Genomic DNA, 22,044 nt, shown 5'->3' with positions numbered 1-22,044 from the left:
TAGTCAGGGAGAACAGTCTAAGGGTTGCATGCCAGGATTATATATTCTTTTTGATTCAAAGTCCTCCGTAATTGCAGCGTTTAAACTTGTCATTAGAGATCAGACCTGATCAAGCGCTTTTGAGACTAAAACAGACTTTAAGCCTTACGGGGGTGGTATATAAAACACAGTTAGTGTTAAATTTTGTTAATCTTCTGAAATGCCGCCGTGCTATCCACACGCAAAAAGATATTCCTAATCTCATTTCACCTCTTCTGTAACAATATCTTAAAATTATCTTTGTTTATTTTTTGTCCTTCCGACGATAAGTCGTGTTAACATGAATGTTTTAATTCCTCTGGTGGTGGTAAGCATCAATCGTGTTTAAAAAAAGCAAAACTTGCGCGCAAATACATAATCCTCTTAGCTCCTACTTTTTTTAACTAAACTCAGCGGCGGAGTGAACTCAGTTTCGGCAAAAGAGAAAATCATTCCATTGAAACGAAGGGTTTCTTTTCGAAACCAGGCTGAACAATATCGAATGTTTCTTATTATTATTTTCCTTGACCTGCCTATGTCTATGTTCTATGTGCGTAATGTAAATCACCGTTAAGTAAGAGACCCCTCTCATGGTTTATCGTAAAGTCGCCTTTGAACCAAACGTACACTTTTCACCTTTCAGGCGCGAGCACGGAAGCTCAAAAATGACTGTGCAGTTTGCGATGGAAATCTTACATAAACAGTACTTAGTTTATTTTTAGAAATCATAGCTTTATCCAAGGCAAATTTTTACACGGACTGAACCAAGCGTTGCGTGCGCGCAGATAGTTGATAATGAGAGACTGCAGCTTATCATGCCCCGATAAGCTGTGGTGGTAATATTTTTTTATTAAGGAGAGGTGATTGGTAATCAGTTGCTGCGTGTACACATAACTGCCGGGCCTTAAATTACTTCCTGAGGGGATGTACGTGGGTTTAATGACGGTGAGGAGGGGTAGTTAAGTCCAAGAAAGCTGATAACCAGACTAAACAAAAATTAAGTCCCTCGTAACGAGCCATGGCAGTTTTGATCTAAATATACGTTTTCATTTTTTAGTTTTTCAATATTCTTTGAAACATCATGATAAATCTAATGGGGAAGTTACGTTATAAAATTTCACTTAGGGAAAGCCCGAGTAGGGCAGCCCAAGAATGTTTTAAGTTTAATGGGCGTGGTTATTAGTAACAGTTTATGGTATGATTCGCGCCTTTTCGAACGGTCAAGAGAGATTATATCGAGTTATACAAGCCAGATGCAACATGGCAGGGGTGGCCAGGGTAGTTTTTCTGATGCATGATGTACAATTTTCTTATTCTCAGATGATTCTTTCGACAACGGCAAATTGTTAGCTTTCCAACAAGGGATAGAACCATGCAACGAGAGTAACTGTCGATATGGCGGAGTGTGCGAAGAAGATTCCAACGGGCGTTCTCAGTGTCTGTGCAGGATATACTGTGCCAGACAGTATGATCCAGTTTGTGGAACTGATGGTAAGACGTACAACAACCCTTGCCTCATGAGAGCGGCTAGCTGTCAGTATCAGAGGGATATCACGCGACTTCGTTACGGGAAGTGTGGTAAGTATGAGAGCTGGTACATGGTGCGAGGCTCGTGATGCAGGAGCTCTTCCCTTTGAAGCGCGTTAGCGGAGCCCCCTACCTAAGAAAAAGTTGATCAACCTCGGGAAAAACACGCCGTGACTTGACGGTTTACATCTGTATGAAAATTGCATTTCGCGTAGGCGAGAAGCTGGAAGAAACGACGTCGGACAATGCAACTTCAGGGAAATTTTATCACACCAAAGGGCATCAGAATTTTAAGCAATTCGAGCCCCCGTTTAAGGCTGGCTAAATCTTTATATCATTCCTTAGCCCAGGATTAGCTCAATGAAATGGAAGTAGTTTCATCTTGGTTATTAAGTCCCACAATCACATTAAAGAGTGATTTCTTCCCAGGTTTTCACCCTCCATACGTAGCAGTAAGAGATTATAATCTCTTAATACTAATTGGAAGAACCCGGGAATGAATCTCTACAGCTGTTGCCGACTTATTTTCATCTTAAAGGGGCCATGAAACAGTGTAGGCATCAACATCGACCTTTTTCTACCGCTAGCTTCGAAATGCTCAGATGTGATATTAGGACGATATACAAATAAGTTGTAGGCTTCCTTCTTTACTCGCAGAATTTCAAGGCCAGAGGAATTTTCTTGGGTGTGGCATAGCCAAAAATGACTTCAGTGGAAGCCCTCTAAGTAGAACTCCCATAACTCGAGCCCCTGGTAACTTTAACAAGATCCGATTTCCCTTGACACATTTTTCTGTCATTTGCTAGCTAACTCGAACCGTCGCTAATTCGAACCATTTTCTGTTTCCCTCAGGAGTTTGAGTTAGCGGGGTTCTACCATTGCAAGAAAACTATTTATAGAGTAGTTGTTATTCGCCTTTGAACTTTGCAGGTGCCACGAGTTGTCTTGGGTTGAAAAACGCCGGTGTCGCCGCCACAGATGGTGAATACCTCATATATGTACGTTCAAAGTGTAACACGCCAATGAAAGTCTATTGTCACGGTATGAATACTAGTACCCCCAAGGAATTTGTCACGTTGCCAGCCGGAGTTCAGAACAATTACGCCTATATTTACGCCAAAAGGCTGCCTCACAGACCTTACTCCGCAAGGTATCGATGTTCAGGAAAACCCGGAGCTATGAATTACACCGAAGCCGGATTGACGAAGTTCCGCAAAGTTCGTGTGGATCTCACGAGAATGGCGATCATCCCCGACGATTATACGTTTGCTAAGTCGGATCCTTTCGGCAGGAGAATCGCGTACGGAACAGCTGGTGACTGTTTCTCAATGCATTTTGGTGGTAACTGCAGAAGGGGACACTTTAAAATTGACCTTACTCGTACAGGCCTGCGCTTGAAGTCGTCTACTGAGTGGCAGGCGCTTGGTTTCCCACCAGGAATAGAAATGCATGAGTACAAAAAATCTAAGGATGGTACAATGGTGTCTGCTAAGTGCGGAGGATGGTGCGGACGATGTAGACCTAATGGAGAAATGTTACTTGAGCAGACTGTCTGCAAGCAAGAAGAAAGTAAGCCGATATCTTCCATTAATATACCCTGAATTAAAATTATATAGTTTGTAACGTCACCGAAGCTTTTGTAAGTGGTTAAACTTTTTTTTTTTCAATGCGGTTTTTTATGTTTTTAAAAAACATCGATTTCCATTGAAAACTGTTTTTTTTTTCGTGTAGCTCAGGGTAGCACTTGGTTATGTACCTACCCTTCTTTACTCCGGACAAATCCTTGTTTCACTGAAGTTCCAGTCCAGTTTTTCCGATGAAACCCGAGAGAGACTGGGAGCTCTAAAAATCGTACATGATGGCAGTGTGTTTTGTTAATGTCGTGTTTTGCGGTTTTATTATTTTTTTCTTAAGAGAGGCTTCATTCTATCCTCGAATCAGTTTGTTGGGATTCAGGTTTGATTGATCAAATATATTAAATGTTTCGAATTTTTAACTTGGAATTAGAGGATGTAATATTGCGAAACATGAAAGACCATACCCAGAAAGAAAATCACTCTCAGGAAAGATCTTGCAATAAATATTTTTAAACGCTGTATTTTCAGCTTTACTAAGTACATTTTCTTTGTTAAAACGTTATACTATTGACCCAATGAAAATCTTATAACTGCACTCACTTTTCTCGATCATCCCCTTTTCTATTTGATGTTGCTGAAACATCACTATTATGTACTAACTAATTCAATGTTTCCTTTTCTTAGATCCCTGCCAGTCTATTGTATGCGAATTCTACTCTATTTGCCGCCGATCCATAGATGGTTACAGCCATGTGTGTGAATGTCCTTCGAACTGCTCCAAAGGGAATTCACCGGTGTGTGGAAGTGATGGAAAGACTTACGAAAATGAATGTGAACTTCAAAGGGAATCTTGCACCAAGAGAAAAACGATTAAAGTTAAAACCATGACAGCATGTGGTATGTATCTCATTAGAATTACGTTCTCTTCCCTCTTGGGTTCGATTTGGGTTTGATTAAAATTAAAAACCTCGGCGTTTTCTCATACGACCTTCATTTCAGTGTCATTTAGCATTGGTAAGGGAAAGGGGTTGGTTTGGGCAAGGGGATAGACTTTGGTGAAGTTTGAGGGTTTAGAGGTGAGATGTCTAAAGTGAGAGTTCAGAGGTCAGGGGTCAAACAGGAGGGATAAATTGTAGGATTTCCTTTCTAAGACAATCTGTTAGAGGAGAATATACTACAAAAAAATCCTAACCCTATCCCAGACTTGGTGTTTCCTCATGCATTTTTTCATTAACCCTTTACATCCTAACATCCATTTACAATGGTGCTGGCAAGGAGAATTGTTAAATAATCAAGTGTTTCATTAGTTGGTGATCATTTCCTCAATTCTTATGACCCTAATGCTTGATTGAAGGGTCATATTGTGAGAAGAATTTAGATGGGAGTCAATTTTAGGGGTGTAAAGGTTAAAATGGATTTCCAAACAAAGCAGTGATAACTACAGCTGAAAGGCAACTTAAACAATTGCAGAAAAGAAGCTTGAAAAAGGAAAAAAATTCAGGATTTAAACCTGTTCCTCCTGAAGACTAGTTGGGTGTTTCCCATGTGTACCAACTGAGCTATGAGGCCACAGTTGGGAGCAGGGCTCATGTTCCATGTATAAGAATGGTCTTTGATATTAGACTGATCTGCTTTTAGGAGTAAAACAGCCTGTTCACCTCATGTTTGGCATTGATACTGCGACTATGAATGAGCCCAAGTATGTCCTGAAAATCAAAGAATTCTACAAGGAACTTGGAAACAGATTCCGTATCCCTGAACAAGGAATAGCTCATGGATTTTTGAAGTTTGATCTAAGTGGCACAGCAAAGATGGATTTTGTAACATTTTACAACTATGTTACCTTACCTGCATATATCAATGCACTGCAGAGCATTGACAAAAAGACAACACTGGATAAGGCAATGAGAGATTCTGTTCCTGGTCTCTTGTATAGGGTGGAGTATGATAACAGATTGAGATATAGTCAGTTCCCCAAGGTATGGCATTTACATGTTTTCCTGGTATAGTTTGTGCTTGAATTTAATGGATAGCTGTTAGTAAGAGCAAGTGGTTGTTAAAAAAATCTGCTTCCTTCATCTTGTTTTATTCAATTAGGAAGAAAAAATAGCAGAAATTGAAATGCTATCAAAGAAATTTTCAATTTTTCAGTGGAATCAACAGGTTTAGGTGTGTCAATCAATACCACATGCAGAAATTTCCTAGAAGTTTGTTTAAATTTCATGGAATGCTTGGGGTAACAGCAAAAAGCATTATAGTACTGTTTAGAAGACTGCAGCAGTAGTGGCAAGTTGAAACAAAAAACATTAAAAAGAGTTAACTTGACTGATTAAGATAAACAAACTGTAAACAAACAATGAATACAAATGAAGCAAAAATGTAAAAAATGCTTACATTTATAACACCTAATATATAACCGCAAAAAAAATGGACCTCTAAAACAGAGAATTGTGCTTAGTGTGACTATTGGTTAATTGACTTAAAAAGTGATTATGTGTTAAAGGAACTGGCTTTAAATACAAGAGGACTCTGAAATAATGTGCGGTGTGTGTAACTGACAAAGAGAAATGCTAAAAATCTTTAAAAAAAGACACTAACGAGGAGGTATGAAAAAAAGAAAAGAACAAAATAAATACAAAAAATAATTAGCAAGCTCTTAGATCTTACACTTGGGGCATTTTAACACTTGGGGCATTTTAACACTTGGGGAGGCTATTGATTGAAGGCAGTTATTTGCAGGTCTTTGGCTCGTGGCTAATGACGAGTGAGAAAATTTGCTATTTTACTGATTATTTCTTTTTCTTTCAGGCTATTGTGCTGATAACTGATGGAAGTCGTGTGACTTATCCTCAAGGCCTCATAGACATGTCCAATGCATTAAAGGATGCAGGAATCAAAGTAGTAGTGCTTCTTGTTGGAGATGAAGATAATGGACTTGACAATGTGAAATCCATTGCTTCAGGGGAGGACTTCATTTTGACTGTGGGGTCACTGAATCGACTGAGAGTGATGTTACAACCAACTGTGGACAAGATATTAAAAGGTAACTCGTCTATCATTGTTTTAAAGATCTTATTTTGATGGGAAATTATTTAGGAAAAGTGCAAAGTTAGTGAAGTGGTCTGCTGAAGGAACTCTCCCCTTAGGGAGATTCCTCTAATGGTAATAGAACTGAGTGATTAGTAATTTGTTTGAGATCACTTGTGTGGTTTGGAAATCAAACTAGTGCACCTCATGAGCTTGAATTAAAAAAGCAAGTAACTATAAAGTTGAACTGCCTCTATAATACAGGCCATTGGTCAGTATCAATATTTTATTGATCTAACCACCAGAAAGAACCAGAAAGAAAAAAAAAGGGCGCAAAATCGGAGATCTGACTGGTTGTCTTGTTTTAGTGTTTCTCTCTCATTGAGCAGGAGAGAGGAGCAATTTTTAGCAAAAGTTTCACTACATGTCAAGTTTGCCATGTTTTAATCTCGTATTACATTGTCTTTCTCAGATCTTGACGATTGTCGCTGGAAACGTTGTCATTTCTACTCAAAGTGTGTCAAAGGTGATGTGGCAAAATGTGAGTGCAACCTGGTGCCTAGTAATGTCAACCGCCCAGTCTGTGGCTCGGATGGTCAGACTTACAAGAACCTGGTTGCCCTGCAAATGGTGGCTTGTCAAGAACAAAGGTGGATTGTGCCGAGACATACAGGAAGATGTGCTACTGGTAAGTTTATATCCTATTTTTAGTAATTTTTTTGCAATGCTGACGCAAAAACTATCTCCAGCCGGAAGGAGACAAAAAAATATTAATTTAGTAAGATGAAAAAAACACGTAAGAGGCAATAATAGGCCAAGTAGGGCCAAAGATGGCCAAGGATAGCCAAGAATGGCCAAGGATGGCCCAAGGACGGAGAACATTAAAACGGATACTTTAGCTAAAATTAGATGTTGTTTCCTTCTTGTCATCCGTGTGGTTTGTTATAGTCATTATTGACCCTTTCACTCCCAAGATCTTATTACACATTCTCCTTATTATCTGCCACGTAATTCTTATGATGCTAGTTTGGAGAATTTGATTGTGAATCAATTGATCTCCTGATTAATATTTCTCTCTTTTTTCATCACTTGTTTGCTTGATGTTGAATTAATACTGTAAAGAGGAACTCTGTCTTGGTCACTCATGGGAAGATTAAAAAAAAAACCACGCTCAACCAGAATGCATTGCGGGCGAAGTGGCCATTCTGAGCCTTTTTTGTATTACAGAAAAGGAAAGCCTGCCGTATGTGTAAGGGTTAATGCGGAAAAGAGCTTAAATTGGATTATTTTTCTCTAGATAGGAGGGTAAAACTGTGAAAGAAGAGGGAATAGGTGTCATGCCCTGTCATAAAAGCAAATATTAAAATTGAAAGGAAACCTCCCAATTTCAACAACCAAAAATGCGGGTCAAGAATTGACGACGACGATCCTTTTAACACATGTCGTGTGTTTTTCAGACCCAGGTTGTGATGAGCTGGATTGTAAATATTACTCGTATTGTTTGGTGCCGCCATCTGGAATAGCCACGTGCACCTGTCCTGATCGAAATGCCTGCGGTGATTCCAAGAACCGAGTGTGTGGCACGGACGGGCTGTCGTACGATAACATCTGTCAGCTGACTGCAGCTGCTTGTGAGAGGTACCATGAGGTCAGAGTACGGCATGGTGGACTGTGTATACGTAAGTTGCGTTCTATAAAACAAGTTAAATTATGCACGTGTTTTGATGGTTCTTAATTATGATATGTTGAAGGACAGATGCATAAGTGATGTCACCGTGAACAGCTTTTTGCTTCTTTATATTATTAAAAAAGTAGATTCCATGTTGCCCTGGGTCTGATCAGTAATAGATGACAATAGACATCAAAATGTGGTAATAACATTAGTAACATCTCCTCTCAGCCCCCACATGTTAACCTCATCTATGAGCTATTACTGAACAGACGCTCGGTAACATTGACATGGAATCTGTTTGATATTTTGGCAGCCGAGTTTTGTTTCAGTACATAGAGGAAGTTTCACAACGGGATTTGATCGTCGTGATTTCACCGTGATGATGTGTGATCACGCATTTCTGCGAAGTTTGCTGGCCTGCCTGATAGTCCTTTTTGGAAAAAAAGAAAACACTTCCCATTTACAGTCGCTATGTCCCCAGCTTCGGGAATAAATGAAAACCGCCACTCTGTCAAGGAAACTTGTTCAATTCTGGGCGCCTTTCTGTAGTGGACCAGCATACCATACGGGAGGGGTGGCGATAAATTTCAGGGGTGTAGCAAAAGGAGGTGGGGTTAGGTGCTCGTGGATCCCCCTCTGAAGTGAGATTATTATATTACAGCCGGGCTTCTTTTTTACTATCACCTAAGGACTCTTCTCCTCTTTATCTTTCTCTGTGCACAGTCTAGTTTTGTACGCAGACATGTAGCAAAGATCGTCATGTCCAACTGGAATCAGGAGATATTTACGAGATCGAAATTTTTACATTTCAATGACTGGAGTCATTTATGGCGACATGTTATATCTGGCTATTCACACTCAAGTGAACTGAAGAATTTAGTTTTATAATGTGTTTTGTAATTAAGTCGCTCCCGTTTTCATTAAGTTATAAAACCTTTCCTCGGAAACTGGAGATAAAGTAGTCACACTTAGTTCGACATGAAAAGAAATTTTAAAAAAATAAAATGGCCCTTGGAGGTCTATCGCATTTTTAACTTGGCAGCGTACAAACCTGATGATTTAAAGGTTGAAATATGCGAATCCGAGGAATATACGTGGAATCAATGTTGTCTTGCGCTAGACATTCCATTTGCCGGTCCTTCTCACCGCGTCGATACGGACCCGCCGGTACGCAAAATAGAGCAGCGGTATGAGCGAACCCTCGCTCCCTTTTGCAAAATTTTAAAAACTCTTCCTCTATGTAACCACTTTGACTCTATTCCCTTACATCTTCTCAATTTGGCTTCCATTGCGCTGAAAACTAGGCCACCTTCTTGCCATTAGTTAGCCCGAAACCAGCGTTCGATTTCGTAACTCTCATCAACTAAATTTGTTACGTTTTATTGATATAGAACAACCAGTGGATCTTGTCTTTGCTCTGGGAGGAGCAGGCTCCATTACCTTGGACACATTTCAGAAACAGAAGGGCTTCATTAAGCAGTTCCTGGACACGTATGGTACCTCTGCGCCTGGTGTGCACGTAGCCATCATTGACTATTCCACAGGTCGACTGTTGGCCGAGTTCCAAAACTTCGACACAGACAACCTTAAAGACAAGGTCGACAGGCTGCGTTTAACACGAAGAGGACGAGTGCAAAGTGCTTTAGTGGGCGCAAACAACCAGTTGTTTGGAAATTCTAAGCTGATAAGATCTTACGCGATTAAAGCATTGATTGTTTTGACAGGAGAGGGCACGAATGAAGCAGACGCAACGTTACGTAATGCTGCGTCACCTTTGAAAAACCAAGGAGTCAGGATAGTAGCAGTGGCTGTTGGCAAAAATCCCGTGAGAAGGAAGCTGTTGGTCTTTGCTTCTGGAGAAGAATATATTTTTGATTTCGACCAAAATAAACAACTGCCAGCTTTGGTGCCAAAAGTATATGAAGTGATTATAAAAGGTTAGTTTTAATGACAGTTTGTATAATTCGGTAATTTTCCGTTATCCGTTAATTCCCTTATCTTGTTACCAAAAACTGCCGCGTAAAAGCCTCCCCCAGACTAAGGGCCAATCTACCCGTAATCTTAAAAAAGACATCCGATTATAAGCACCCCCCTCCTTTCTTTAAGAAATTAGAACTCTGCTGTTAACACTTCAACTCCCAAGAACTCATTAGTAATTCTCTTTACTGTCTGACATACAATTCTTACGATGTAAATTTGGAGAATTTGGTATTGAATCAACTAATGATATTTTACTTTATTCTCTTCACTTCTATGCTTGATATTTTGTTGATATCGTAAGGAGAAATTCTCTCTTGGTCACTCATGGAGGATAAAGGGTTTATTAGACATTAAAATTTTGATCATTGGAGAGCAAAGATAAACTTCAAGGGAAAAGTCGGAAATTCCGTTTTGTTATGTTCCAGTTTTGTTCTTGTTGTTAGTTTTCAATTCCGTTCCAAATGCGTGAAATGAATTCGATATTTAATGAAGTTTAATTAAGAACCAGTGAAATTAAAAACGTATTTTGATCAGCATTGCCATTACTCGACTCGAAGCACTTTTTTTATTCCGCTAATAATGCTCCTTGGATATAAGCCCCCTCGGATATAAGCCTTCTCGGATATAAGCCCTCCTTAAACCTCTTACGAAGTTGTATAGGCCTAGGGCCTTTTAGCGGCAGTTTACGGTGTGTTGACCAAGAAACCACTGTGGTGAAATCTGACTGCACTGACATTACACTTGTCCGTGTCTTTCTGTAGATCCTTGCGAGAATAAGGTATGTGAGCACTATGCCCAGTGCGTCTCTTATGCCGATGGCAGCACCCAATGCGCTTGTGATGAGAAATGTGCCAAAATTGAAGATCCCGTATGTGGAACCGATGGTCGGGATTATGCCAATGAGTGTGTTCTGAAGGCGACAGCATGTCGAGAGAGCAGGGATGTGGAAGTAGCAGACAAGAAACCTTGCGGAGGTGAACACAAGTACCTTCGATTTTTTTTTCGTAATTTTTAGTAATGGTTTAGTGCCATCCTTCTACACCTCTAACCCTTAAATGCAAATCATCCATATCTCCCGCGTACCTTTAATCCCCTGATATCTCAAACTCCCCTAATATCTTAAGCTTTTCCACTCGTATCGCGAATCCTCCAACACCTTGAACCACAGTTATCATGAACCTTTCGTTTCTCGAACTCCCTTGTCTGTCGCGGTCCCCCGTATCCTGAACCTTCCGCCATCTCGAACCCAGAGTATTGCTGCGACCTATTTTTATGGTGAACCTTCAGTATTGTGAACCTTCAGTTTTGTGGGATCGCTCAGTGAGTGAAATATGCCAGTAAGGGAAAGTGTTCCATTTTCCAATTCAGTTTTAACATGTGAACTGACAACCCTACGTGTGTTTGACATCGCCAATCAGATGCTGACATGTCACTCGCCTTTCACGCTTCTCTCATCAAGACAGTCGATTTCTCTTATCAGTAAAAAACTAAGGAGTGTACATAAACAAAACAATACATGGTTGCTTGTAGATATGAAATTTCTTTTCTTGCTATCAACTCGATTTATCACTCGTTCGCTGCACTCACTCGGGAAATATGGAGTTACATACGAGAAGATAAATGTCTTATCTACAAGCAGCCATTTATTATTCTCTATTTCTCTTTATCTAGTGGAGAGTCCAACGGGAATATTTAAACAATAACTTACCATGCTTTCATCTTTCTTTTAAGCCTGTTTTCACGCGATGGACATTGGTGTCGTTTTGGATTCATCTCGAAGCATTGGTTGGGAAAATTACGAGACCCTTAAACGCTCCTTTGCCAAGCTTATCGACTACTTCCACGTTTCTAAAGACGGCACCCACTTCGGCTTTCTTCACTATAATCAAGACGCCATCTTGGACTTTGATTTTGCCAATTCTGCCTCGCAAAACCCACAGGCGCTGAAGGAGAAGATTTTGGAAATTAATTACGACCCTGGGCGTACACGCACAGACAAAGCGATTAAAATGGCAAACGAGAGACTATTTACTGAAGAAGGCGGAGCGAGAGAGGGTGTGCCGAAGTTGTTGATTGTACTCACAGATGGAAAAACCAGCGATGACTCAGCTCCCTACTCGACAGTTTTGGCTCCTCTAAAGGTCCGGTGAATTTGTAGCTAAAAGAGCTTTGTGATTTCGAACAGAGAAACCAAAACAAAAAAGCTACTATTAGAGCAATTTAAATTGATTTTCAAAAGTAATCCCAGATTGCATTGGTTTTCCTCCACTTCGCTTTGTGATTGGTTTAGAAAACTCGCGCCCCTCTCTACCAATGAGATGCAAAACCAAAACCGATCACGACTTGATCATTGGACGTATCCCCGCGCTTTAGTCAGTTTGGTTGTTTTTACTTTGAGTCCTCATTGGCTCTTAAAGGTATTTTCCTTGCTCTGATAAGCGGTTGTGACTACTTTGGTTTTTGTAACTGCGCTTACTTTTTTTTTCTCTCAACTTAACTGAGAGTTTTCATTCTTCTTTTGACAGTTTTGACTGCTGTCAGCTATCTTTTTCAAAACTAAATATATGATCATAAGGTGTTAAGTGTGATATTGAAGTTATAGGATTAAAGCGTGGAGAGTCTTGTCATTCAAGCTGTGTTAAGATGGTTCTCAACTCAACTCGATTCATTTCCTTTCGCTCAACTCTTCATTTGGTTTTTCTTTCCTCTTGATAAGCAGAAAATACATTTGATAAGCTTGAAATAAATTCCACATCCAGAGTATTAGCTTCTGAAAACGTCTCGACCAGTAAAAAAATCACAACGGGATCAAAAGTCTGTCGATCGCAGGTTTATCAGACCCTGGTTTATCTTGCGACTGGCTCGCGCTAAGACTAGGTAACAATAAAGAGATAGTCCGTATGAATGCTTTAACCTCCAAGGGTAACTACCATCTAATTTCTCCTTAAATATTATAACACCCCTGAACCAAAAATCAAGGTCACAAGAGCAGAGGAAATAATCACCAACTAAAGAAGCTCTTGATTGTTAGACAAATTCTCCTTGTCAGCACCTTAGTGAATGTATGGAGAACAGTATGGAGAATATACATACTGATATTGGGGTGTAGAGGGATTAAGTCACTGAATAGGAGTGTTATTTCCATTGCAGACTAAAGGAGTGCAAGTTCTGGCTGTTGGCGTAGGAGCTGGGGCTGATGAAAGTGAACTGAAAACTATTGCCATGGGGAATTCTGAAAACGTCCTTAAGATGGGATCATTTGGACAGCTTGCAAGAAGTTTGAGAACAGTAACCAAGAATTTGTGTCAAGGTATGGATGAATCTTGTTTAAAAGAGTTAGTTAGTTGTAACGCAATAGGCACTCAGACCGCAACAACAAAAGCAGCATCGAAACTGAACATTACTACCATCACTACGGTAACAGTGAAGACAAAGATACCAAAATAAAAAGAAACGAATTATAAACCAGAAATCGAGCCCAAACAAAGGAAAAAGGCTTTGGTTACTGATGTTTTTAAAGGTTTTGTTACTGAGTACACTTCAAACTGGATTTACTCCTGGTTTCCGAAAAGTTTTTGTCCGTAGCTGATTAGACATTCTTTGAAAGCCATTGCAGTTCTGAGATTCTTCTGTTTAAACAAGTGTAACTGTGAAGCTTTTTTTAATTTTTCCAAAAAAAAAAAGTAGTTTTCCTGTAGCCTCATTTTGAAAGAGTTAGTTTTTATGGAACTTCAAAGTGTCCTGTTCGACCAGTAATTAAGGTTATCTTCGAAATCACGTGTCCTAGTGTAGACTACATGCAGTCTCCTTTTATTTTTGGCAAAGTCTGTCGGGGGAGAAAAAAAAAATAGAATCAGTGCCGCGCAGAACTCTGGGAGTGAGGTACCTCACTCCGAGAGTTGAGTGCGATGCGCTAAGATAATACTTTTTTTCGGCTAATTTTTTTTTAATCGCTCGACGGACTTCGCCGAAAAGGAGGGACTACTTGTTGTCTAGGCCTATAAGTGTTTCAACAACGACCACAAACACACTTATTAATGTCGCTTGTCTAAATCTGCCTAGGCATTGAACCACTGAACTTGGTGTTTGCTATCAATGCAAACGGACAAAATTCTAAGAATTACTTTGGCCGGATGACCGACACAATCAACTCAATCATCGACTCTTACGGACAGCAAAAAATCAGATATGGTCTTATTGTCTACGGCAATAAGGCGGTGCCACGAATCCAATTGACAGAGATATTTAGTAGCGACGAGCAACTAAAAATCTTCGTGGAAATGGTACAGCGGAGTCGAGGCGGAGCGGACTTAGCAGCCGCTCTTGAGAGTGCAAAGGTGATGTTCAGCGGTGAGATACCGGAGCGTCGCAATGTGTTGGTGATTCTGACCGATAGCAAAGCGACAGGGGACAGGGCCAAAATTCAACCCCTTGCGGATGAGTTACATGAGATGCGTGTCAAGGTTATAACCGTTGCCATGGGTGAGGAGTCAAATAGGAGTGAATTACGACCTTTATCTCCCATGAAAGATAACAGTGTTAAGGAGGACCCCAAAGAGAGTCCTAAACAACTTGGTGACAGGATCATGAGAGAAGCTATCAAAGGTGAGCAACTTGCCTAAGGAAGTTTTGCGATGTTTAAAGTTACTCTCCATCTATCTTCGGGGGTAGACTGTTCTCAATGTATCCCTTAAGGTAAGGGTTAAGCCAAGTTACTGCGGCAGTTTCTCCAATGAGATGTGGGGAAGGGTGGGGGGGGGGGGATCTTCAAAAAGGTTTGCAGTGGAATTGTCCCGTGCTTTTGCTCGGTTTGCCTTACTACTCTGCTTGTTTTGTTTCCCCCCACCTACCCCACTCCCCCCTTTCACCCCACAATTTAAGTTAATAATTATTCCCTACACCAATTTGTTGGAGTTGTGTTGACAGGTGCCTGGAGGTGAGCTTTGTCTGGGTTGCCATGGTCACCCCCTCGCTGCAGAGGAGATCACTGCCTTCCTCTATATGGGCATAGGGTACCCACCCTCCTCTTCTATTGATGGATGTTGTAATTATCTCTTTCCTAAGGAACTTGACTGTTTCCTGGGGGGTTGAGATAGCAGGAAGCCTTTCTAGTTTTGCCTTGCAAAATGAATTTTCTATTGTGTTTTAATTTTAATCAGAAATGAAGTATGTGCCTCTGGTGGATCTTGGCTTCGCTCTGAGTGTCTCTTCTTCAGATTCCAGTAAGAACTTTGAAAAGATGAATTCTGTCATCAATGCTATAATCGACCAGTACAGCGTCATCCGGATCAGACATGCGGTCGAAGTGTTCGGTAACGACACAAAAACTGTCCTCGAATTTCATCAGAGTTTTACCAAAGGAGATGATTTGAAACGACATCTTGCAACGGTCACCCCTGAGTCCGGTGGATCACGCTTGGACATAGGACTCAAGGAGGGGGAAGAACTGTTTGAATCGGAAGGCACTCGTCCTAATGCACACAAAGTCCTGGTCGTTTTCACAGACAAAAAATCGACAGGAGATGATCAGGCTGCTCAAACTGCTGCCAAAGAGCTGTTGGAAAAGGGTATTAAAGTCATTGCCATTGGGTTGGGCAGCGAAAGCGACATTACCGAGCTTAAATATATAGCAACAGATGTACGCCATGTTATCCCGGCCAAGATCACGGATGACTCAGATGAATTGGGTATTGAGGTCATGAATCTGGCTTTCAAAGGTAATGTATCTGGGGTCAATTGTTTTGGAAAGAACGAACTTTTTAAGGGTTTAATCAATTTGGTAAATTCCTGTTGAGCATTTTCTTAAATCAGAATTGCAGTAATTTCGTGTTTTTCATATTCTGTGTTAAATGTCTCTTCAAAGAAATCCCAAACGTACCCACCTTGGACGTAGCCTTCGCCATTAGCGCCACAGCCACGGATGCCGAAACTAACTTCAAACTGATGAAAGACACCATCACAGCCTTTGCTGATATGTACGGCATGTCAAAGATTAACTATGCAGTCGTGGTTTATGGCGAAAAACCAAAAAAATGGTTTGATTTCCAAAGCCAACCATCTGATTTTGATGCTCTTAAGCGGACAGTTGATGCAGTCACTCGAGAAACAGGGATAGTGGCATTGGACAAGAGCTTAGAAGAAGCAAGGAGACTTTTTGATGCAGCAAGACCGCAGGCTCGCAAGGTAGAAACAAGTGATACTAAGAGCAGTATCCATTCTTGCAGGCTTGTTATATTTTAAGGGAACACGCGTATAATTTTGGTGGCCGTACAGTAGGCTTACGGGAATCAGTATCGAAAATTCAAGGTCTGACTCTGGACAGGACTTTTGGCTTGTGGACTTGGAGTAGATACTTAACTCTCATATTACCACACCTAGGAGTGTGAAAGGGCACACGTGAGTTTTGGGGAAGGGGAGGGAACGTGAAATACTCCTTGTCGTTGTAGGGATCAAAATCTGGTCGAAAGCCACCAATGGGGAACAGATTCGTCTCTGCTAAGATTTGAAGGGACTTACCGATTCAACTTCAGAAATAAAATGTGTTTGCACCCGCGTGAATGACTTCTTAGATTTAAAATTACTTGTACTCAATGTAATAGTCTTTTTTTAAGGGATCCGTGATCGTAAGGGAAGTTCTTGATGCTTTCTATTAAATCACGATAATCTTCCTCTCCTACCCTATGTTTGAGAAATCATACACCGTGCGAGAGACGTGAATTTAATACTCTTTGTACCACGAAGAGGATGGAAATAGCATGGATTTGTCAGTGACTCATTAATTTATTGTTCCTGTGGAACACGTAATGATACTTTATTGTTTTGTTTTCTGTCAGGTCCTGGTTGTTATCACGGACAGGAAATCTGGCTCAAATGTTGGTGACGTAAGGACAGCAGCCAAGCTCCTGGAGCATGCTGGGATAACGGTGATTCCGGTGGCGATCGGTACAGAGGCCGATACGAAAGAATTGGAAATTATAACTCCTGACAAAGAGACCATCATACAACCAAAAGATGGAACTTCGGCGACTGAATTGGCCAGGATGATCATGGAGATGATTCGCACAGGTATCAGGAGATTAAATGATAAATTATAAAATAAGAAAGCTTTCGATTTATTTCATTTCCTCCCCCCCCTTGCAGTAGAAACGGAGTTAGGAGGAGAGAGCGTTGCGTTGCATTTTACACAAAGGCTGTGACTTAGGTGACATAGACTATTACCTTCCTGAATTACGCTCGAAACAGTTGTCTAGAAACTATATTGACTCACTTGCTTTTCATGTCTCGGGTGTGCCTTAGAAGTTTGACAATGACGGAACCATAAACCCTCTCCTTCCCCCTCTTAATATCTCTGGCTATATCCATCTGAGGACTTCATTTCAAAGCATACATTCAGATCATAATTATCAAGTCAAACTATGGTTCATGTCGATATTTCCATTGTTTAGTTCAAGCTATCCCTGAGATTGATCTTGGTTTCGCGTTGAGTGCAGCCAGTACGCTTTATAACGAAACATTTCAGCTAATGAAGGATGTGATAAACTACATCATCGTCACCTATGGCACCCAGAAAATACACTACAGTGTCATTGTGTACAGTGAAACTGCATCGATAGAAATTAAATTTGGGCAGACACCTCCGTCACCACAGCAACTCAAGACAGTTGTAGAAAACCTCGATATTGGCACGGGAACACCAGACTTGGCAGCCGCGCTGAGGAAAGCATCAGAAATGTTTGATGATGATGAAAGGAGACCCCTTACTCGTAAAGTTCTTGTGATCATGGCAGATAGTAGTTCTGGGTCTACTGTGGATGACGTTAAAACAGCAGCCAAGCCTCTTGTGGATACGGATGTTTTGGTTATACCTGTTGTGGTCGGTGAAGAAGGAGACCCTGATGAGCTCGTTAACACGACACCTGACAAGAAGAATGTTATTGAGACTGGAAAAGAAACGGATCCTGAGGTGGTAGGAGAGAAGATTATGGACAAGATTCGAGGTAGAAAAAGGAATTAATTATCCCCCTTCTCTCCCCGCCAACCCCTTCTCTGCCCGCTACCCCCTTCTCTCCCCGTCATCCCCTTCTCTCCCCGTCACCCCCTTCTCTCCCCGTCACCCCCTTCTCTCCCCGTCACCCCCTTCCCCCCAAAATGAAAAAAGTGGCTATGAACTCCTCTGTCCCCGAAATGTGAAAACTAATTCGCCAAACTGGTGACAAAGCATCTCCTTGTCGGTCAATAACGGAGAGTTTTCTGAGTTTTATCGACTGAAAAGATTATCAGTAGTGTTATTGAAGGAATTACACTGGTTAACGGCGAAGCGGTGTATGTGTGAGTGTTTATGAGTGTTTTGAAAGGGGGAAGGCTTAAGTCTTCCCACACCAAACTTTGTTGAAATTCGATAATAGGTACGATGAATACTGAGTGAACGAACTACACCAGAAGCATTTTGGTACATTTTGTGCAGTGGCCGGTATGGGTTTGGCCCCCACCCCCCTCCCCACAGCCCGCAACTTAATAGGGATTTTACTGTACCTAGAGAGAGGTATTAACTGAAGTGCTTTTATTGGCCTCTCTGAAGGAAAAATTTATGAATTGTCTCTTTTAGATGGACCTTCAGTCTCAGAGGTTGACCTCGCTTTCGCCATTAGCGCTACCGCAACAGATGCAGATGAGACATTCAGTCGCATCAAAGAAACAACAAAGTATATTGTGAATAAATATGGAACAGACAAGATTCATCATGGTCTGTTGGTGTTTGGCAATGCACCCAGCCGTGTTAGGGACTTCAGGCGAGACGCGTTCACTCGAGAAGAAGTGATACGACTTTTGGATTCTGTACCAAGAAGTTCAACAGGTGACATGTTAAAAATGACACTCTGTTATGAAGATTCATTGACATGGTGAATCCTAGACATCTTGAATGCTCCAGTGTCTTGAGCCACTAGTATCTCGAACTTTCGGTATTTTGAACCCCCTGGTATCTCAAATTCCGGTATATTAAACTCCCTGGGATCTCGATCTCTCAGTATTTTTGACCCCTAGGATCTTGCACTCCCGGTATTTTGAACCCCTTAGGATCTCGACCTTCCGGTATTTGAACCCCCTGAGATCTCGAACTCTCGGTGCTTTGAACCCCCGTGGATCTCGAACTCCTGCTATTTTAAGCCCTTTGAGGTCTCGATCACGATTAATTTTGAACCTCCCATCCCCGCCAATTGTAGCTGAATCCTCCGCTTTTTTCAAACTCCCCGGTATGTTAAGCTTTTGACCTTTCTGGGGTATCATTAATATATCAAAGAAATAAAGTGAATCAAGATTTCAGTCTTCAATATCCTTTACATCAACGGGAAAAAAAATTGTCATAACACTTCAAAATCACAGGAATTCCTTTAAGATAAGTTTAGCAGACTTGAGTAAGATTTGAGATAAACAAACTGTATTTCTATTTTAAATAACGTTTTCGTGATGATAGCGTGGTACTAAAAAATTCCACACGATTTCAATCAACGAAACACTTCTACTGTTTTTTTTTCCTTCGGTGGTTTGTCTCTTATTTTGCATTCACGCATTTTAAAGGTATATTTTTCGTATCTCTACTTAGGACCTGACCTTCAGAAAGCTTTAGAAGAATCAGTGAAGTTATTCGAAGGACCTGGAGCTCGACCAACTGCTCGGAAAATTCTGGTCGTGATAATGGATAAGAGGTCTGGTGTCGACGAAACAAAACTGCGCGAGATTTCGAAGACTTTGTATCTGCGGTTTATTGATGTTATTCCTGTTGCTATCGGAAAGGAGGCTGACAAGAGAGAATTGACGTTGATTACATCAGATAAAAATAGTCTGATTGAAGCTCCAAAAGTATTTAAACCAGATGAACTTGGAGAAGCAATAATGTGGAAGATCTTTAAAGGTATGCCAAGGCATGTTTGCGTTTTGACCCAAACAGTCACGTGGATGTTAGATGAGAATTCGATCAAATTTTTTTTCTCGTTTGTGCAAGTGAGAATATGGGCCATTTTTTTGGGAATTCACTCAGTATTTCGATTAAAACAGTGTGGAATTTTTTTGTGAATGAGCCTTTTTCACAATTTTGCCCTCGAACACCGTTTGAAGGCCACTGAGCACTCTCTGAAAATTTAAATAATTGTGATGTTTAATTTTGACGGTCAGCGGTTATGGGTGGCAGCGACTTCATTTGTGTGGTAGTAAGATTTCCTAACACTATCAAAACACTTGGTGCATATGAACCTAATAGATAGCCGAGCGCACCAATGAGTTCTCTTAAGCTCAGCGGTGAAGCTTGTGAAAAAGAGTTTGTTCTCGAGCTTAGAGGCCTACCCAGACAAGGCTTATCCGGTTTCCTTAGCATGAAGGGACTATGAATATCACCACTCTCCCCTAGCTGGGATGTTTGTCCATCACGCCAGTACCAATCTATACTTTAGGGTGGAGATTTTGAGGCACATTCACCGGGCCAGGTCTCGTACCCAGACCTCTAGAGGTGGAGTCTTTAGGCCACCGTGTATCTCTGTGAAACAAACAAACAAACAAACAAACAAACAAACAGAAAAAAAAACAGCATTAATCAGAATTTTTTTGCATTTCAGTACGTATTCTACCGGACGTGGACATGATTTTGGCTGTGAGCGCCACCGCAAGTAACGTAGCGCAAACTTTGCGCACGATGAAAGACACCCTGAAGTATGTGCTTAATATTTATGGGGTGGGAAGCATTCGATATGCTATGCTGTCATTCGGTACAGATGCTACTGTTATGGAAAGATTCAACAGAAAGGACCCATCTGCTGAGTATCTTTTGCAACTCGTGCAAAGTTTGCCCGCAAGTCAAGGGCTTCCTGTTTTTGAGCGAGCTCTGAGTGCGGCCAAGAACATTTTTGAAGGGGCGGATGTCCGGCCAAGTGCTATGAAGGTAACAACGAGTGTTTTATATGCCTCATTGTGATCTTACTTTGACCCCTAAAAGTGACCAGCATCTAATTTCTCCTTGCAATATTACCGCTGAATTAAGGTAACGAGAATAACGGAAATGATCACCAACTCAAGAAGCTCTTGATTGTTGAGCAAGTTCTCCCTGTCAGCACTAAAGGAAATTTGTGAAGAAGGGTATGGGGAATATGGATACTGATGTTAGGGTGTAAAGGATTAGGAAGCTTGCAGCTCTCATAAATCTTCATTGTAAGAATTTTTTCCTCGGAAGTTCGCTTTTTGTGCGAATGTTTTTAAACCAAAACCAAAGAAATTTCAATGACAAGTTAGTGAAAAGGTTTGCAGCAAAATGATTGAGAAGTTCACTCGAGTTTTGAAAGAGAGTCGCGTAGCGCGATGAAGCCACTTTGAAGCTCCTTCAGACTTGGCGTGACCTCAAGCGTGACACAAGAGCACTACTGAAAGCGTGACATGTGTATTTTTTTCCGCCGATTGACTCCCTCTCCTTTTTTTTTAGGTTGTTGTGGTGATCACTGATGGTCGTTCCAGGTCCACAGATGAACAGCTCAGGACAGCAGCCAAACCATTAGAAGATAAAGGCATTCACGTTATTGCTGTTGGTATTGGAAGTGTGCCGGACTCCAAACAACTGGAGGAAATTACTCAGAGGAAGAGAGATGTAATTACAGGACCCTCCGATGCTAATCCAGCCTCTTTAGGGAACAGAATCATGGAAAAAGCTTTTGAACGTGAGAAAATGACACTTATTTGACTATGCATGAGATAAGACTTTTCACAAATACTGCTTGAAATGATTGTGATGAGATTCCCCTGCGAGATACAAAGAACCCTGTGCAATTGCCAACACAGCGGTCAAACGTCGGGCATGCGCAAGGGCATCAATTCAGGGTGGCGGCACGCGAATTTTCAAAGGAAAACATAATAGACAACCGCCGTCTTGCAAAATAAACGAAAAAAAGATTGAAACGTTCATAGAAATCTATACAAGGAAAGAGAAACAGGGAAAAGGAAAACTCGAAACTTTTTTTAACACAAAGCTTATCGAAGTATGGTTATCCTGTTGATTTACCTTTTTAGTTTGAGCTTTACCAAAAACGTTCTACGCTTTTAAAATAACATGACTTGTTGGCTTTTGTGGTTGTTTGTAATAACTTGTGTGAGACAACTTGGTTCAGACAGCTTGAAAGCGTGCCACCTAGTTATTGCAACAATAGTACATGCGCAGACGTTTGAGCGCTGTGATATAATTACCTCACTTCTGATATGTGGGTTCGG

At 41.0% G+C, this 22,044-nt stretch overlaps 2 protein-coding genes across 2 annotated transcripts in view; one reads left to right on the top strand and one right to left on the bottom strand.

Annotated features, from left to right (window-relative positions):
• The window catches only part of LOC149041080 (uncharacterized), a 321,438-nt gene that overhangs the window by 97,950 nt on the left and 201,444 nt on the right, over positions 1-22,044 (bottom strand). The gene's annotated exons all lie outside the window — the stretch shown is intronic.
• Positions 1-22,044, top strand: part of LOC113675019 (uncharacterized) — a 121,878-nt gene that overhangs the window by 2,434 nt on the left and 97,400 nt on the right. Inside the window, exons 3-22 of the mRNA XM_089214602.1 lie at positions 1,339-1,596; positions 2,476-3,114; positions 3,807-4,019; positions 4,761-5,101; positions 5,931-6,165; positions 6,622-6,837; positions 7,607-7,828; positions 9,213-9,758; positions 10,563-10,775; positions 11,533-11,942; positions 12,952-13,111; positions 13,864-14,406; positions 14,961-15,518; positions 15,665-15,984; positions 16,635-16,866; positions 17,247-17,798; positions 18,407-18,655; positions 19,403-19,711; positions 20,409-20,731; positions 21,266-21,497. Coding sequence (XP_089070728.1) covers positions 1,339-1,596; positions 2,476-3,114; positions 3,807-4,019; positions 4,761-5,101; positions 5,931-6,165; positions 6,622-6,837; positions 7,607-7,828; positions 9,213-9,758; positions 10,563-10,775; positions 11,533-11,942; positions 12,952-13,111; positions 13,864-14,406; positions 14,961-15,518; positions 15,665-15,984; positions 16,635-16,866; positions 17,247-17,798; positions 18,407-18,655; positions 19,403-19,711; positions 20,409-20,731; positions 21,266-21,497 — 6,771 coding nt within the window. The remainder of the gene's footprint in view (positions 1-1,338; positions 1,597-2,475; positions 3,115-3,806; positions 4,020-4,760; positions 5,102-5,930; positions 6,166-6,621; positions 6,838-7,606; positions 7,829-9,212; positions 9,759-10,562; positions 10,776-11,532; positions 11,943-12,951; positions 13,112-13,863; positions 14,407-14,960; positions 15,519-15,664; positions 15,985-16,634; positions 16,867-17,246; positions 17,799-18,406; positions 18,656-19,402; positions 19,712-20,408; positions 20,732-21,265; positions 21,498-22,044) is intronic.

This window comes from Pocillopora damicornis, chromosome 8, assembly GCF_964200805.1.
Source record: "Pocillopora damicornis chromosome 8, jaPocDami1.2, whole genome shotgun sequence".
In the NCBI taxonomy this organism is placed as follows: domain Eukaryota; kingdom Metazoa; phylum Cnidaria; class Anthozoa; order Scleractinia; family Pocilloporidae; genus Pocillopora; species Pocillopora damicornis.
Note: the sequence above shows the minus strand (reverse complement) of the source record. Positions and strands in the feature narration are given on the sequence as shown.